We start from the raw sequence: 17,615 nt of genomic DNA on the forward strand, positions 1-17,615 counted from the left end.
GACGTAGGTATCACAAGCTAAATGCTGCATTACAAGTAAAAAGATTGCTGCTTCTTCTGTTAAAAGAAATCTGGGCGCCGGTCTGGATTCTACCACAATGGACATTATTTAGGTTAGGGTGCGGGTTAGCGTCTGGGTAGGTTAAGCAATATTATTAAATAATAATACTTTACACACCCTCACACAAACCGACACCCTAACCAAAATAATTTGTGTCGTTACAATAATTGTTTCAACGCTTTGGTAGGATTCTAGACCAGCGCCGAGCTCTGCAATCAATATTTTCATATCCAGTCAAATGATCTCTAATTAGAAAAAAACGAATACAGCTCATTCATGAACTAATAGCTTTGCATTTAAACATCCTAATTATCTGGAAGTTACCAAAAATATCCAAAATTTGTGAGGAAACAAACTAGTCGGACAAGTCATGCGTCACGCCACGACAACGAAACTACTCAGGCATAAAACAACATTTTTTGCAAATAATGCTACAATTTAATCTAGCTTTTAACCTTAGATTTTGTTTTGGTAAATAATTCTTAACTCTCGGGTAGTTTGTTATCGATAGCCACAGAGCACAATCAGTTATTGAGGAAGTGTATTCAAGATGAGTTGCGACTGTATCCGCGCCCCAGGCGAAAATGTTGGACACGTAGTACTAACGTGGTAGCAAAACTACTACAATGTCTGTTGCTCAGCAACCAGTTTGACAGACATCTCTTTTTTAACGGCTTCCTTGAGATGGTAGTACCCTTTGTAAGAGCTCATGTTACGTCTGGCGGAATGTACATAAACTAGAAATAGTAAGCAGAAAACTAAAATTAAATCAGTGTTTTGGCGTTGCTTATAGTTCCTGGAGAAACATTTATTTAACTTCCCTTGTAATGTAAAATCTCAGAAACAAATGCAAATACAGAGGCACACTGGAACAATAACATTTAACTGTTTTCGACCAAAATAGGATTTGATATGGGTACGCTGTATAGGAAAGCAAGATATTAACAAATCACCCGATACTTTGATGGCATTTTACCCTTATCGTGTCGACAAACGCACATTAAAAACTCAATTTTAAACGAAAAAAGAAAAAGCAAGTAATAGCCAACAAAACCGAATTATTGCTCATCAGCAATTTGCTTATTTTGTAGTTTTTGCCAACAATTTTAGAGAATAAATATCGGAATAAAAACAAAGTGGTGGTCATACTTACAAAATACATAAAGGCTTTTACAGCTTATTATAACTGTTGATTGGCGAATAAGTAGCGAATGTCACGTAAATGATTTTACGAGTTAATAGGATATAAAGAACATTGCGGGAACAGTACAAATACATAAGCAAGCTAAGCCGCAAGTAAAAACAAATGTTGCATGTATTTTGATGATTTTTAAACACGAAAAAGCAAAACAATAATAATATTTGATAAAACATTTTGTGAAGTTGACTGTCAAATGATATAATTATCTGGCACCAATGTACATTTTATTTTACACACAAAATTGAGAAATTTAAAGAAACTTAGTACCAATAAAAATGGTAAAAAAGCTTCTCGACTAATATCGTACAGATTGTCAGCGGTACAGTGTTTGTCGGTATGTTACGATAAAAAACAAGGTCGCGATGTATTAAGAAACGATATTTGGCCATAGGTATAGAAGCAAACCTTGTAAAACATCACCAAACAAAAGCTCGACTAAAATTCATCCCAAGACCCAGACTATACAGCGAAATATTTTTAGAAAAAAGCAAAACGTAACCGAAAAAGTTATCTTGTATTTGAAGTGCAAGGTTAATTTGACGACTATCGGTTACTTAAAGCAATGGAAAGTCTTTGCATTAAATTGAAGGGCGCTGCTTATATCCAGTATTGCTAAATTTTGTTCAGGTCTGCCCCCTTGCTGGAAGGGTAATGCGCGAATCTACACTTGTCTCCAAACTGACATCCTTTTCTCCTCCAGTAAAAACATTCGCCATTGTTGATGCTGAAACAGTGATGGTAAACAACATTAATGAAAGATGGGTATCAAACCGAATCGTTAAATAAAACACAAAAATGCACACAACTGTTTTCAGTATCACTTAAACGTTTTATTTATTAAGCACACCGGAGGTAAAGTTATATCTTTTTGTCATTATGTACGCACGAATCAAACTTTTACAATTTTATAGACTGAAAATAAAAACTAAAGCAAGTGTAATTTTTTACCACATTTAGTAAGAGTTCGTTACCGTGTCAGTTTACGTATTAACGTTAGCGGTTGGTTAAAAATAAATACAAAATAGTACGGAACTTACGTAGCAGTGATGGGCTTGGTCTTCTGAAACGCTCGATCAGGATATCGTATTACTAACGTAGTGTTTTTGACGTCTATCGTCTAAAAAAATAAAACAGGTGTATGCCGTTTATACAAATTATAAGCACGGAGTTTCAATTAAAACACGCAACGTGCGATAAAAACAATGTAATATATCCGCGGAATTACCCTTGATTGACAGAGCATGTTTGTAGCCAAGTATAAAACTTTAATACAACCATATTTTGATTTTCGTTTTAGAAATATACTATAACAAAAAGTGAGGTAATGGGCTTGCATGTTGCTTGTTTTGATTTATTCCTGGTCGTATGTCAATGTGCGAAAAATTGAAATAAATTGTGTCTTATTTTATTTTATTAATATATTCTGGATTTAGTAATTGTTTGGCAAAATAACGGATATTATCATTTAACAGAACAGCGTTCCAAATTTTAATCCAAAAATATGTTTTCCACCCAAATACGGAATCTACGTTTAAAATCCATAGGAGTTAAAATTAGTAAAATAACAACGCGCGAGTGTGACGTTTCGTCCTGGAATAATGTAGCCTACCCTTTTTAAAGCCTGGCATTGCATTACACTTCCTTACAAATATAGGCCAAGCAGCCATTTATCAGCCCTGTAGATCCATTCGGATAGTCAGCCACCAACATCCCATGCACAGCTGACATATGCTCGGACTTGAAATCGTGCAAACGATTCTACATTCTCTCCGTATAATCAGGAAGGGCGAGTCATTCAGGAAAGCTACTTACATCTCCCGCCAACAGCGCGTGTTTGGCGGCATCCGAATAGCGGTAGTTGATGAAGGCGCATCTCTTCTGATACATGGTGTTGATGTTGTTTATTTCGCCGAACTGGCCGAAGTACTCCATCATTTCTTTCTCAGTGATGTCGGGCGTTATATTGCCCACCCACAGTGAATTGTATTCCCTGTGTTAAAAATATAAAAAGTAGTGAGTAAAAACGTAAAAACAAAAACAGATACATTTTGGCCAGACGTTAACTAAGTGAAATGCTACCCGATATGCGCTCTTTTCTATAAATGCAAGATAACCAGTGGTTTCCAAACTTCTTTCATGGCGACTTAAATTTTGAGATTTGTTAACAGGTCGTGGCCCACGACACAGAAAACTAGTATGAAATATGTGAATTTCCAATCCTTAGTTTAACAGTTTAAAATGATTTAATGGTGTTTTACTCCGCTGACCTATTTACCAGACTATTCAGCTCCAATATTGTTTCGTAATGAACTAAACTTATTTTGAACTCATATATGATTTATTCAAGAAAGTGACTTAAATACCGTCAAAACTATTGTAATAAAATAATTGAGTACAATAAGACTAAACAAAAGATATGCGTTTAATGCAATATTTCATTCTATGATGAGATAGACTTTAATAGAAATAAAAAAAATCGTAGATGAACTTTCAACATTTTGATTTTGGGCAGATTTGAATCGTGCCTACGCGACCTATTTTTTTTTTACCTTTTTTTGCCTATACTTTGGGAACTGTCGAGTTAAACAGTCAAAAAACTAGCTTTTTAAAAAGTTAAAGTTTTACAAAAACAGCAGTCGGGACAATGAAATTAAACTTTGATTAGTTTAATTATTTGTCCTGCAAAATGAGGTTTCAAATAAGCTTATACAATTTTAATGAAAAATACTTACACTTCGCTACAAACTTCGCTTTGTTGATCACCTGCCTCCGCCTTTCTCAACTCTTCTTCAAATAAAGCATCTTCGTCTTCGTCGGAAACATAAACGTCCTAATAGCAAAAAAATCAACCTTTCATATGACACTATTTTATGTTAACTACAATGACACTATTTTATGTTAACTGCGTTCTCTTTTTAGTAAACTTTAACGTTTTTAAAAGCTATCCTGGAGTTATTTGATGTAGTTAATTAATTGTATGTTACGAAAAAATGCATTTTTGCGAAACATTTATTATTCATTTGCGAAACATTTATAAAAGAACGTAATCAATAAGGCATCGGTTATAAATTTGCAAATTCCAAACAAGTCTTACCAACATATCCACATGAAACTGTAGGTATGAAGGCTTTTGGCAGAACAGCTTTATAATCGAAACATTTATGGAATGAGGAAGCCTTTTAACTTTTAACAAAACTGTACCAGTGTCTGCGCAAAATTCAACAAATAAGTGTAACATGTATCCAGTGCGAGAAAGCACGCTTGTTGACTGTCGCAATAAATTCGATACGTCTTAGCAAGATAAAGCGATTTTTAAGTTTACACAATGCCAGAAAAAACAATCGACGACATGGTATAACGTTTTGGAAGTTATCATATCCTATTATTCAAACGGTAAACTAACGCTACCACCCTCTTGTCATCCAAGAGTATATTCGCTTGCTGGGCTTTTTTCAGGCAGTTCAACGCGCAGCCGCGCTTTAAATACAGCTTGTTGTGTTGTTTTCCTTTGGTCGCTTCTTAAAACTTAGAACGCCCCAAAACAAAACACTAGATGTACGTTTTGCAACGATGTCTTTGGTTTGCTTAAATATGTAATAAAGGACAGCGTTTCAACAAACAATTCGATCTTGTTACCTTAAGGTTTTTTCGACTACCTTGATGCCTTACAAACGTTTTCCTTATTACAAAAAAAAATATAACTTAGAATTAGTTGTACACTTACTTCCAACACGGTGTCCGAAAGAGCACCAGACAAAAGTTCGTCGAGCGCCAGTTGTACAGTCCCCTTTCTTCGTAACGCAAGTTCACAGATATTTCGAGCAAATCCCATCGCCTGCCAAAGTGGATGAGGTGTGAATAAAACGCATAATGAGCCAAAGGTAAGAAAAGTCAGTATAATTCGACACAGAGAATTAGGAAAACAGTAACTCTAGTAAATCCATTTCCAAACAGCCGAACTTAATGCAAGTAAACTATAGTGAACCCTAAAATTTCTACATTATTAAAAAACCACATAAAACACAATGTATAACGGGCAATTCATGGAAACGGGAAAAACATTAAACTTACATTTTGTTTTTTATAAAGTTTACTTTCCCTTGACTGAAGTTAATCTATTGCTTAACAGCAGAACTTAAAGCACGTAGACCAGAGTGAACCCTAAACTTTTTGTTTTACTTAAAAATACCTACATAAATGTAATGCATAACGGGCAATTTCATGACAGCGGGTACCTGGTCCGGGAAACGTTTATAAAAACCCTAAAAAACATATGTGGCTCTTTTACTATTAGTTGGTCAATTTGTATTTTGTGAAGTTCTTTCGCCGCGTCTTTGTTTGTGCTTTCCAGTCGTAAAACTTGCTCGTATGATTTTTCCGCCTGTTGCAAATCCTAAAAAAATAAAACCGTATTTTATTGTGTCACATCGCTGCGCACAAAAACTGCATTTAAATTTATACTGACTATAATAATAGGACAAACATGCTGTGCATAATGAACAGTTAGATACCAGCCAAGGCTTCTAAGATATATGGATTAAAGACCGATGAACATAATTGCCTATTACCTTCATTCCTACAAACGCTTTGCCTTGTCGAAAATAACCTTTCGGCCATTCAGGAGAAAGTAATATCGCAGTATTAGCATCATCCAAAGCTCTTAAAAAATTAGACCAACAGTTATCATTCATTCCAATACCGATAGTCGATATTTTGGACAAAACTGATTCAATCCGATACTAAATACGGTCATTGCTATGTTCATACAAGTAAAATATATAAAGATCTATAGATCAATTTGGCTGAAATTGCATCTTGGAAAGAATCAGGACATTATAGCCAACAGTCACAGAGAAAACTCGAAAAATATTGTTCAGAAGGCCGATATATTTTTCGTTTATTTATTTTGAAGTGGCAAAAATAGTAATTTAAGTATTAAGTCGTACTTTCTCTGTTATGTTCGTATTAAAAAGACGCACCGCGCCTTTCCTCAAACCGGTACAATAGAGTGCAGAAATTAGGCGTCTTGTCGCCCCCTGGAACCGAACTTGATAAACGACAGCAAAAAGGTTTATTTAATAGTGTAACCCGAAAAATGTAATTATAATAAAATAATTTGATCATGCTCGTTGTTCGTTGATCACTTATATTTGTTTGATTAAATATTAAACCTTCAACAGTACGCATTGGGCATTACAATAGTGGTTCACGGGCAGTGTTCCCTCTAAGGTGCGCAACTGCGCAATTGCGCAGCTACACCAGACAAATTGCGCAGTAAAAGTGGCTTTTGCGCACTTACATTCTCAAATTGAAAAACTAAAATATCTTCACGTTTTTGCCACAACTGTTTAAGTATTTCGCATTGGTCATTTTTTCGTTGATGTTTGTAGCTAAAAATCCACGAAAACGAATCAAATACGCATTGACGATTGTGACGTAATAACTTACTTTGTCTAATCGGTTTATTGTATCATCCATGCTGTGTATGTTTTTTATCCAGGTAGATCAACTCTACGATTTTACACGATTTGCAGTTGCACATAGAAGTTTATTAAAAAGAGTTGTTTCATGACGTCACGTTTTGTGATGCCATTTTTTTAATTTTCACGCCTCGCCCCAATACAAAAACATTGATCTGCCGCGGACCCCTGCCAACGCAGCCTTAAAATAATCTTGCGCACCACAACAAATATTGTTGCGCACTACAAAAAATACTTGCGCAGTAGAAAATTTTCTTGGAGGGAACACTGTTCACGTGCCACGAATAATGATGTCGCGGGTTTGGACCACCCTGCCATAGGGTATCGGCTCCCATACGAACATCTCTAATCACTGCTGCCAGTTTTATAATGCAAATCATTTTAAACAACATACAAGGTATCGTTTTAAAACCCAAATATCCATAAAAAATATAGTTTTGTTTTTTCCAATTGTAAATCAAAATATCATTTAAATAAAACTAAGAAAAGTTTGATCACACTACAAGATAAACACCACCTAACAAAATTATAGGCAATTGTTAGAACTAAGTAAAAATTTGATCAAATACAATATTTGAAACCAAACATCTATAAAAAATACAGTTTTTTTTTTCTAATTGTAAATCAAACTTCAACTTACCTGTCGTATATTTCGAGTCTTTCAAAACATAACGAGCGATTGCCAAAATACTTGCAGTCGTGATTATGTAAGTTTATGGCTTTTGTGTACGCTTTAATGGCTTCCAGGTATTCTTCCCTGGCCGCTAGTTTGTTTCCTTCTATGGCAAATTCTCGTGATTTTATAAGGTTTCGAGAAACAGACACGTCAACCTAAATCGACAAATTAAAATTTAAACAAAGATGAATATGCTGCTGCTGTTGCTGCCAGGCATTGTTTCGTGGTGCCATTGTTCTTCCGGCAAAAATTTATTAAAGTAATAATACTTTTTTGCACCATTTAAACAAAGGTAGCTTTAAACTTAAACCAGCAGAATGTGAGTAAATCTACCAGATTATATTAATTAAAAACAAATGATTACTGGCTATTGTTTCACAAGACAATAGGAATGAAATATTTTTTTTATATGTTATATTTTAGTTACATGTGAATAAAAAGTTACCAAATTTTTTTAGAGCTACTGGTGGCCATAAGGTTGCGTAAGTAAAACGAGAGGACTTATTAAAGAACGCCTAAAAGTAATTGTATCGTCAAAAAGCCAAGTCGAGCTTACCTTACAAGCATGTTAGCGACCCCAGATATTTATTAGGATTTCGGAGTTTCTAAAAACTGAATTATCAAAAATAGCACTGCGAAGTGCGCACATGTCAGATATTAAAGGACTAAGGGAGTCGGCACCAGTGCAAAATGACCAGGTTGATAACATGTAATATCAAAAAAGTTGTTTGATAAGTTCTAAACGTTATATTTTACATGCCTGTTCCTTTTGCAGTTTAGAGCCTGTTTTTGTCTTCATCCTTGTGTTAGATGCAACTTTCGCAAAAAACGCACTGTCTTTGTCCCACCCTGGTTCCTAAACATATATATAAAAATGCCCATAAAAAAACAAAAATATTTGGTTTACTAATCGAAGAGGATACCCACATCTGCAGTTGTGTCAACCAGATTTGACCTGAAAAAAAAAACTTACATATTATTATTATAAAAAATTTTGACAACATACAAAGTATAGAAGGTATGGAAAATTTTTATTACCAAAAATGAAAAAAAATATTACATAATATATTTTGGAGAAAAGCTTTATAATATAACAAAAAAATGACCCATTTTTTATATTTCAGTTCTATAGTATTTATAGTATTGATTGATTTATGAAACAAACCTTTATGGTAAAAGAAGACATCACCTATACTTACTTAGAATTTAAAGGATTGCTGTTTTTCCTTTTTTCTTTTTCTTTAATTTGTGTTCTACTTTCGTTTGATGAACTTGTGGAAGGAGGCTCTTTCGTCCCATTTTGTCTTTGTGCATTTGTCGTTTTTTCTATGTGATTTTGCTCGTCATAAGTTTTTATGGTTACATTGTCTTCAAAGCTGTGATATTCTTCATCACCTGAATCTTCTTTAGAACTTATGTGTCCGTTTACTGCTTCTTTGGATTGCAACACTTTTTTCATTTTTTGTTTCTACACAAATTAAACACAAAATAGTAAAGTACATATTGGCTTTAAAGATAAGTCAAAAAACAAAAGTGAAAAAGATGTACACAATATGTTACTGTGGTAAAAAAGGCTGTTTATAACTTTTTAATTAGAAGTTGTACTTTATTTTGTTTGCCAAAATCACATTAATGGTTCCTAAACCATAGTTTTAATAAAGATGTATGATAATATCGGAGCAGAGCCAATACATATCTCAAGTCATAGTATCAGAATATTGGTACTCGTTCTATACCCAGGTGTCTAAGGTGCTGATTCCATACCAAACTAATTTGTTTTCAGTTTCGTGATACAGCATGAGTTCCCTACACCAAAAGGTATTTTTTTGATGAAGTTATAGATTTAAAAAGATGAATAGGATTCCTAATGCAAAAGCAAATTTCAGTAAAAAAAAAAGAATAATTACACTTGAACTACCCCAAAATTGTTAGATTAAAACTTTCAATTTGAAAAGTTTTTCTTATTTAAACTGAGTAATGATGTCATTTGGTTTTGATTGATGTGTTATGCTCAATAAATCAGGTATCAGTATCAGAATAAAATATCAAGTAAAGGACACACATAAGCAATACTGATCAAAAGCATATTTACAAATATATATCTTACAGAGGACAATTGCCAGGGAAAATCGAACACAATTAGTTTTATTATTTTACATTAATATATTGGGCTTTAATGTAGCTTAAATTCAACAGCTTTATCATTAAAATAAATCTAAGTTTAGAAATAAATGCTCTACAACAGTTTAGAAATTTGATTGAAGTACAAGCAGGCTAAACAGCACCTAAGAAAATTACTATTGGCTATTGTTAGAACTAAGTAAAGTATTTGATCATGTGCAGCATTTGAAACCAAACATCCATAAAACAATAAAAAAGACCTAGAAAACCCACCTGTTTTTTTCTTCTTCTCTTTTCAGCTTTCTTTTTAGCTTTGTCTTCTTCATTAATAAGCTCATTAGCCAATTTTTCTGCTTTCTGTTTTAAATTTAACAAAGTTGACAAATACTTAAATCATTTAGCAAACAGTCTAATGGTGTCACATAGAGCTTTGGGACTAGACAAAAAAGAAAAGTAAAAACATTTATGGCATGACTTACAGCTGTTTGTTGTTTAATTGAATCATCAGGTGTTTTAATTGAATCATCATGTTGTTTAATTGAATCATCAGGTATATCTTCATTGTCATCAAGTTCAACAATTCGTCCTTAAAGTTGAAAATATTGTTATCAATCTGAACGAAACTAAAACATTGTCAATTGGTTTATAATATGTTTATACCCATAACTATAATTATATATATTGTGCTCAGTGCTGAAACAAGGCTAAATCAAACCTTCTTCTCTTTTTCTCGATCATAACCATAAAAATTAACCTCTACAAGCATATTCTAATACCATGTGATTGGTGTTCAAATGATCAAACTCGTTTTTCCTCAAAACACAGTTTGAATTTAAGATGGGGGGGGGGGGACAGAGCTGCCTGGTAGATGTTGCGTTAATCATGGCATAATAACACTCAGGTAAAAAATATTGTGAAACTTTTATTATTTTTTGCACTTAAGTATATAGACTTAAAATAATAACAACATATAGGGCTTGGCCACATGCACAATTTGCTAAAAGATCATGGGACTGATGAATGTGATAGGTGGGGCTGTAGGTTGCCAAACCCTGGTATATATATAATATAATTTTTTCAAATTGTCATTTGAAAATATATATAACTAAAGAAAAAAAAAGTCATTATCTTGCCAAACAAGATTTTTAAAACACATTGATGGCTGTATCAAAAATCTAGGCTGTTACCTGGACTCTTTTGCCTTGGTCGATGTTTTGAATTTAACTCCGTTCCACTTTTTTGGTCATCATTTGTCGTAAAATATAAGTAACCATTTCCAGCCCTCACTAAAAATAGTTGAACATTAACATTGTCACAAGGAGATTTAAAGAAACACAGGCTAAAAGTTAGTTCAATTAAACTTAGCCAGGAATCAAACAACTGAAATAAATTAAATGCAACTAAATTTACAACAGATTTCATGAAATTAAGGTTAAAAAATAAGCATCTATTCGCTAGAGGAAAACTATAACAGAACAATATTTTAGTTCTGTTTTGTTACATTCTTATGAAAACATGATTCTAATATACCATACATCTACAAAAATCTTTAATAGTATACTTGTATGTTAGATGCTAAATCACAACTTTTAAACAAATATTATCAAACTTATGCAAAAATTTTTACACAAGGTTTTACTCCATTTGACTAATCAAGGTTGTATGTGCTCATATTTAAATCCCATTAAAATACAAGCATTTGCCTTTTTGACATTAGGGCCATTCCGTGTCAATTCACACAGTCAAGAAATTCAACCTCTCCGATTTCCCTTAAATTTTACACACCTTTTCACTATCCTATATAATGAACACCTGCAAAATTTGAGCGTAATTTGTCGACAAACGCCAGAGTTATGAAGCTTTTAGTTTGGGGGGGGGGTCTGCCGAGGGGGTGCAATTTTTCTATTTTGGACCATGTTTGACGCCCTATTACTGCTAAATTAAATAAGGTAACAACCCAATTTTTTTACAGATGATAGTACTTCTACCAAATATTAAAAAAACAACATAGTTTACATTGTCACTCTAAAAGTTCAAAGGTCATAGACATCCAAAGTTGGCCATTCTGAGCATTCGGCTAAAATTTTCCCTAATTTTGAAACCTCGCCAAGACCCCATTTTTGATTGCAATTGGCTAAAAATGGGTTGAAATGTTGTTTATAGAATTCTCTCTGAACTGCCAAAATTTCAGTGCAAAATATTAAAGGGGTTGGGAGATATTTATTGTGAAACATGGGTTAAAATGTAAAAAAGCAAAAAGTGGGGTCCTTTTAATATCCCGGTTACCCATAACCCCAGTGAAAATTTGCACTGAAATTTTGTCCACATATTTACTAAGATATGAAGTCTACCATGCAAAATTAATTGGTTCTCAATGTTATTTGATAGAAATTCTGTGTCAAATTTGGACAAAAACGCGAAAAATTACAAATGAAAAAAATTAAAATGTATTTGTAATTTTGTTTTTAACAATTGTTACCTCATAAAACACAAGTGTTATACTTGATAACTGTAATGTACAAGTGTACAACTTAATAACTGGAATATTTTTCTATTTTTTGCCATATTACTGTATAATTTAAAAAAAAAATTGCATTTCTCGCCAGGCACGCTGCCACATTTGTTGTGCTATGTAAAACCTTATTTTCTGTAATGGCAATGCTGACATAATTACATTGCCAAAAACGGAGGGGCAAGAGTTTTGAAAAATTAAGCTAATGGGGGTGCGGCACAAAAAGTTTGAGAACCCCTAAATAGAGGTTATCAAATTTTTAGTTTAAATACAATATATTGTTTAATGTTATAAACAGTTAGATGAAGACATCAGAGTTATACCTTTCATAATAAGGTTCAAGCAATAGCCTCATAGTGATCGAACAAACTTAACTGAGCATCTGAAAAGCCTAGATGACTTTATTGAATCATTGTGTGACACCTTTTTCTTCGAAGACTCATCACTTCATTAGTTAATCACAATCAAGTTACTTGAAACAAATTAAACGTAATTTAGCTGTTGATGAAGTCGTAATATTACTCGATTTTGCTGAGAACTACTCATTTATTGTCCAAGATGTCGTGGAGCGGTTCAATAGAAATCACTCAACAATCCTTTGCCCTTTTGTAATATACTACAAAAAATATGGAGCTTTAACGTCAAAAAGCTTGCGCTTGCAATATCAGATTATTTGGAACATTTAACAAGCACAGTGCATGCATTCATTGACCAAATAATTCCAATTATTATCAAATCACTTGGTTCTCCAAAAAAAAAGATCTTTTTCAATGATGGTGCTGCTTTACATACAAAACCCACAAAAAAGTATTTTTGCAATCATTCAATGGATTTTGGAACTGAAACTGAGTGGCATTTCTTTGCTAATTCTCATGGCAAAAGTTCATGTAATAGAATTGGTGGAACCACCGAAAGATTAGCTGCATGTGTAAGCATTCAAGCAGCAACCAACAACCAAATTGTACCAATCAGAATCAAATCTGCAAGCCATATATTGGCCTACATTTGTATTTTTTTCGGCAGTTGTAATTGACCTCGTTTCACATCCACAAGGGCAAATAAATTATCATCTGACAGTCAACGCATTTTTAAAGACTGACATGATTGTGCAATGAAGCTATGATGTGATCTTTTGCCTGTTGTTGTTTTACACCATGCATATCTTTTCCAATTCAAATTTTGTGTTGAGGTCTTTAATAGTTGAGGAAAAGCCAAAATATATTAAATCCCAGAACTGAGATCTTGTGCCCATTGGAAAAGATCTTGTGGTGTAAAAATTTGGTTGTTGGTTGCTGCTTGAAGACTTGCACATGCAAAAAAATCTTTTAGTATTTCCACCAATCCCATCACATTTACTGATGTACAAATGGAACCCCTACACGGCATCTTGGACAACTCAAAAAAATCAAGTAATATTACAACTTCATCATCAACTAAATTCTGTTTATTTTGTTTCGAGTACATTTTTTATGAATTGCTAATGAAGCAATGGGTCTTCAAAGCAAGAAAGGGGTCACACACTGATTTAATAAAGTCATCCAGGCTTTTAGATGCTCAGTTAATTTTGTTCTATTAATATGAGCCTATTGCTTAAACTTATTATAAAAGATGAAAAACTGGTGTGTTCGTCTAACTGTTTATAACATTTAACAATATATTGTATTTAAACTAAAAAATTTACCACCTCTATTTTAGTTGTTCTCAAACTTTTGGTCCGCAACCCCATTGGCTTAATTTGGCGAAACTCTTGCCAAATGTAATTATGTCAGCATCTATGTCACAATCAAGTTATTATTTCACAATTTTGAATTGTATAAAATTGAGTAATAGTTTGCTACTAGGTATAAATTCATTGCCATTTCAGGTTTTACATAGCACAACAAATGGGGCAGTGTGCATGGCAAGAAATGCATGACTTTTTGTAAATTATACAGTAATCTGGCCAAAAAATAGAAAAATACTCAGTTATCAAGTTGTACATTACAGTCGCAAGTATAACACTTGTGTTTTGTGAGGTAACAAATGTTAAAAACACAAATACAAATACATTTTAATTTTTTTTTATTTGTAATTTTTCGCGTTTTTGTCCAAATTTGACACAGAATTTCTATGAGAAAACATTGAGAACCATGAATTAATTTTGCATGGTAGACTTGTCATATCTTAGTAAATATGTGAACAAAATTTCAGTGCAAATTTTCACTGGGGTCATGGGTAACCGGGATATTAAAAGGACCCCACTTTTTGCTTTTTTACATTTTAACCCATGTTTCACAATAAATATCTCCCAACCGCTTAAATATTTTGCACTGAAATTTTGGCAGTTCAGAGAGAATTCTATAAACAACATTTCAACCCATTTTTAGCCAAATCCAATCAAAAATGGGGTCTTGGCAAGGTTTTAAAATTAGGGAAAATTTTAGCCGAGTGCTCGGAAAGGCTAACTTTGGATGTCTATGACCTTTGACCTTTTAGAGTGACAATGTAAATTATGTTGTTTTTTTAATATTTGGTAGAAGTACTATCACCTGTATAAAAATTGGGTTGTTACCTTATTTAGTTTAGCAGTAATAGGGCGTCAAACATGGTCCAAATTAGAAAAATTGCGCCCCCTTGGCAGACCCCCCCAAACTAAAAGCTTCATAACTCTCGCATTTCTCAACAAATTATGCTCAAATTTTGCAGGTGTTCATTATATAGGTTAGTGAAAAGGTGTGTAAAATTTAAGGAAAATCGGAGAGGTTGCATTTCTTGACTGTGTGAATTGACACGGAATGGCCCATTACTGAAATAGTTTGGTGGTAATATCACTTGAGGTCATTTCATTCAGTTTGGTTTAAAAAAACTACCTAAGTTTGCAACACTTTAAAAAGATAAACCATATAAATAGTACAACAAAAACATGTAAGTGGTGTAACATGGGAATTTAAACATATCAACAATTTTAGAACTAGGTGTTCTTAACCAAGATACAAACCTCTATAAAGTGAATCTTGATGAGTTGTCATCTGGTTTGCCCACATTGTATCAATATCATCATCATCACTCTCATAACCACCAAGGAACCGGAATGCTTCACGAATATCAAAGCATTTCTGAACAACAATATGCATGTATACATTACAAAATAAAAACGGGGATACTTTATCTTAAATCAAACAGAAAAAATATCAAGGGTAGTGGTTTACAGTAAACAATTGATTTAAACTGTAACATAGTCAGTATTATATTTCCCTATTATGTATAAATGACAAATAATAAGATAAAACAATAACAACTTGAGTTTAACAAAGACCAAAACCCAAAATAATGTGTTAGTTGGTTTGTTGTTTTGAATAAATTTTGGAATATTTATCTTTGTTAAAGAAGGAAGGTCACTTAGTTAAAGCTATTTATGTTAGGAATAGCGGGAGACCCTTAATACTTTTCAACTACTAACTCAAGAAGCAAAAAAATCTTGAAAAAAGAAAAACAACGAAAAGTAAACATCCAGTATGAAATGGTGAATTACTCTAAATCAGGGATGTCCAACCCGCGGCCCACCACTTATTCTCCTGTTCAGCAGCCCTATTTAAAACATTTGTGAGGACTATTAACAAAACGTGCATAACGCGCTGTATTTGATGTAGGCCTAATCTTATATTTTATACTATATTCGAGTCTAATGTCATGTCGCATTTCAACATCCATCAAACACCTGTACACCCATCCTTGTTAAGCAAGATGTGTGTTTTTGTGGACTGTTTTAAGAAAATATATCAGCACAAAGGTGTTGTATCATCGCACGAGTTCAGTTTCTAAGAGCGGGTGTTTATATGTTAAGTAGTTTTATGACGTAATATATGTTGTGATACCTCTTATTTAAAATGTTTTGCGGCCCATCAAAATTTTTAAAGTGGCAATGCGGCTGATTCTGCTAAGAGATTGGCCATCCATGCTCTAAATGGTTAACACAAACATTACAGCCATAGTTGGATTTTTGTTATAAAAGCAAGACAAGGTTCAGATAACAGTTGTACTTGTAGAGTGCAATTGTCTGTAAGATCTTACCAAATAGGATGTAGCTGAATGATTATGTCGCTTGGGTGACCACTTCAAAAGCTGTTTGTGATATGCATGCTTCAGTTCTTCAAACTTAGCACCTTTAAAAAAACATATTCAATTGTAATTTTTGGCGCTTTTTCACTATTGTACATGAAAAGTTATGCAAAAAAAAAATATATTAATACCGCTTACCACAACGCATATTGTTTGGGTTAGGGTGCGGGTTAGCGTTTGGGTGAGGGTTGGTCAAGTAATATTATGTGTATTATTAATATAATAACTTGACCCACCCTCAACCAAACGCTAACCCGCACCCTAACCCAAACAATATGCGTTGTGGTAAGCGGCATTTGAAGAATTTTTTTTTTATTAATTTTTACGTACAATAGTGAAAGAGCGCCTAATTTTTTCACTGTTTAAACGACTTGCCGAAAAATACTTCAAAAAGAGCCTAAGTCCCTTGAAATGAGATCTTTTTTTTTGTTTGGGAACAGACGACTTACCATCTTCAACCTTTAAAACAGCAAGTGCCTTTTCCCTTGTTATTTCCTCCGGTGCACCACTCATTGCGTCGAATGTTCCTGCATTTAACACAGTCTGATGCTACTTAAAAACAACGGAGAGTTCAGAAAATAAAAAATCTTAAATAATAACCTTCGGGGAAACACCACTTGTAAAACCACTTAATAAATTTGTATACATAAATAAATATTGGGGTGAAAAATACATATTTTTATTATGTATTTAGGAGGGTTTATCGATAAAGAACTTTTTATTTTTTTATTTTGGCAGTAGCGTTAAAAAGTTTTTTGATTAGTTGTTTTTTTTTCCTTTTAATAGGATCGTTTCAAGTGTAGTCATCAGAATATTACAATTTACAAGGCGAAGTAAAATAAACGTGTTTTTTTGTTTTGTAGTTTGGTGAAATTTCTTACTTTTATCAGCAAAGTTTGTAATCACGATTCTGCTAACTCAGTCTTGAAATACTAATGTTCACTAAAACAATTAAGGTAAAAGGAAGCCGGAATGGCGTTCCTGTAAAGTAATTTATTTTAGGTACCTACTTCATATCGGTAAAAATGTTCTATTTTTACACAGGCCATGTCCTTTTTTCTTCAAACCGCAGTCTCCTAAAATGTATTTAAACTACATTTTTAGTTGCATATGTATGCAATACATCGAGCGATCACCTTGGGTTTCCCATAAGGTTGCTTGTTTCGGACGTCCTGTTATCACGTAACTTTGTGACGTCATCTCTGAATATTTTCATGCGTTCCTGTAAGGAAATTATTTTCTTTTCACCACTGCTTCAAAGCTCTGTATTTCACGCATATGAGTGGCATGTAGGCCTACGTCGCCCAATCACCCAAATATACTACCAAGTAAAGAGAGGGTAAGTGATGATCAGGAGTTATCTGACATTGGATGTTTTGGTGTTGAAGTTACGCATTTTAGTTGGATTGGCGATTGCGGCGCCTTGAACGCCATTGTTTTAGCATTGGGCTGTTTTCCTTGTTTGGG

General features: G+C 33.5%; 1 protein-coding gene across 1 annotated transcript; it reads right to left on the reverse strand.

Moving 5' to 3' along the window:
• Positions 1–719: 719 nt before the first annotated feature.
• LOC146163787 (uncharacterized) lies at positions 720–16,727 on the reverse strand. Its single transcript, XM_083381792.1, has 17 exons — positions 16,598–16,727; positions 16,101–16,192; positions 15,028–15,145; positions 10,726–10,824; positions 10,018–10,124; positions 9,812–9,895; positions 8,617–8,885; positions 8,345–8,372; positions 8,178–8,273; positions 7,382–7,572; positions 5,830–5,920; positions 5,550–5,654; positions 4,986–5,096; positions 3,994–4,091; positions 3,074–3,251; positions 2,299–2,378; positions 720–1,985 (listed from the first exon to the last, which is right to left on the reverse strand). Exons 1-17 carry the CDS (start codon positions 16,659–16,661, stop codon positions 1,874–1,876), a joined length of 1,923 nt encoding a protein of 640 aa, XP_083237918.1. The 5' UTR covers positions 16,662–16,727; the 3' UTR covers positions 720–1,873.
• Between the last annotated feature and the right edge of the window lie 888 nt (positions 16,728–17,615).

Source organism: Ascidiella aspersa, chromosome 2 (genome assembly GCF_963924565.1).
Source record: "Ascidiella aspersa chromosome 2, kaAscAspe10.2, whole genome shotgun sequence".
In the NCBI taxonomy this organism is placed as follows: Eukaryota; Metazoa; Chordata; class Ascidiacea; order Phlebobranchia; family Ascidiidae; genus Ascidiella; species Ascidiella aspersa.

Bases quoted from the DNA above. Each gene is read 5' to 3' on its own strand.
- LOC146163787 (XM_083381792.1), bottom strand. From the start codon at position 16,661: ATGAGTGGTGCACCGGAGGAAATAACAAGGGAAAAGGCACTTGCTGTT. The intron at 8,373-8,616 runs GTAAGTATAGGT...TTTTTTTTTCAG, and splicing joins AGCAATCCTTTAAATTCTAA to GTCAAATCTGGTTGACACAA. The intron at 5,097-5,549 runs GTAAAAGAGCCA...CCACTTTGGCAG, and splicing joins TACAAATTGACCAACTAATA to GCGATGGGATTTGCTCGAAA.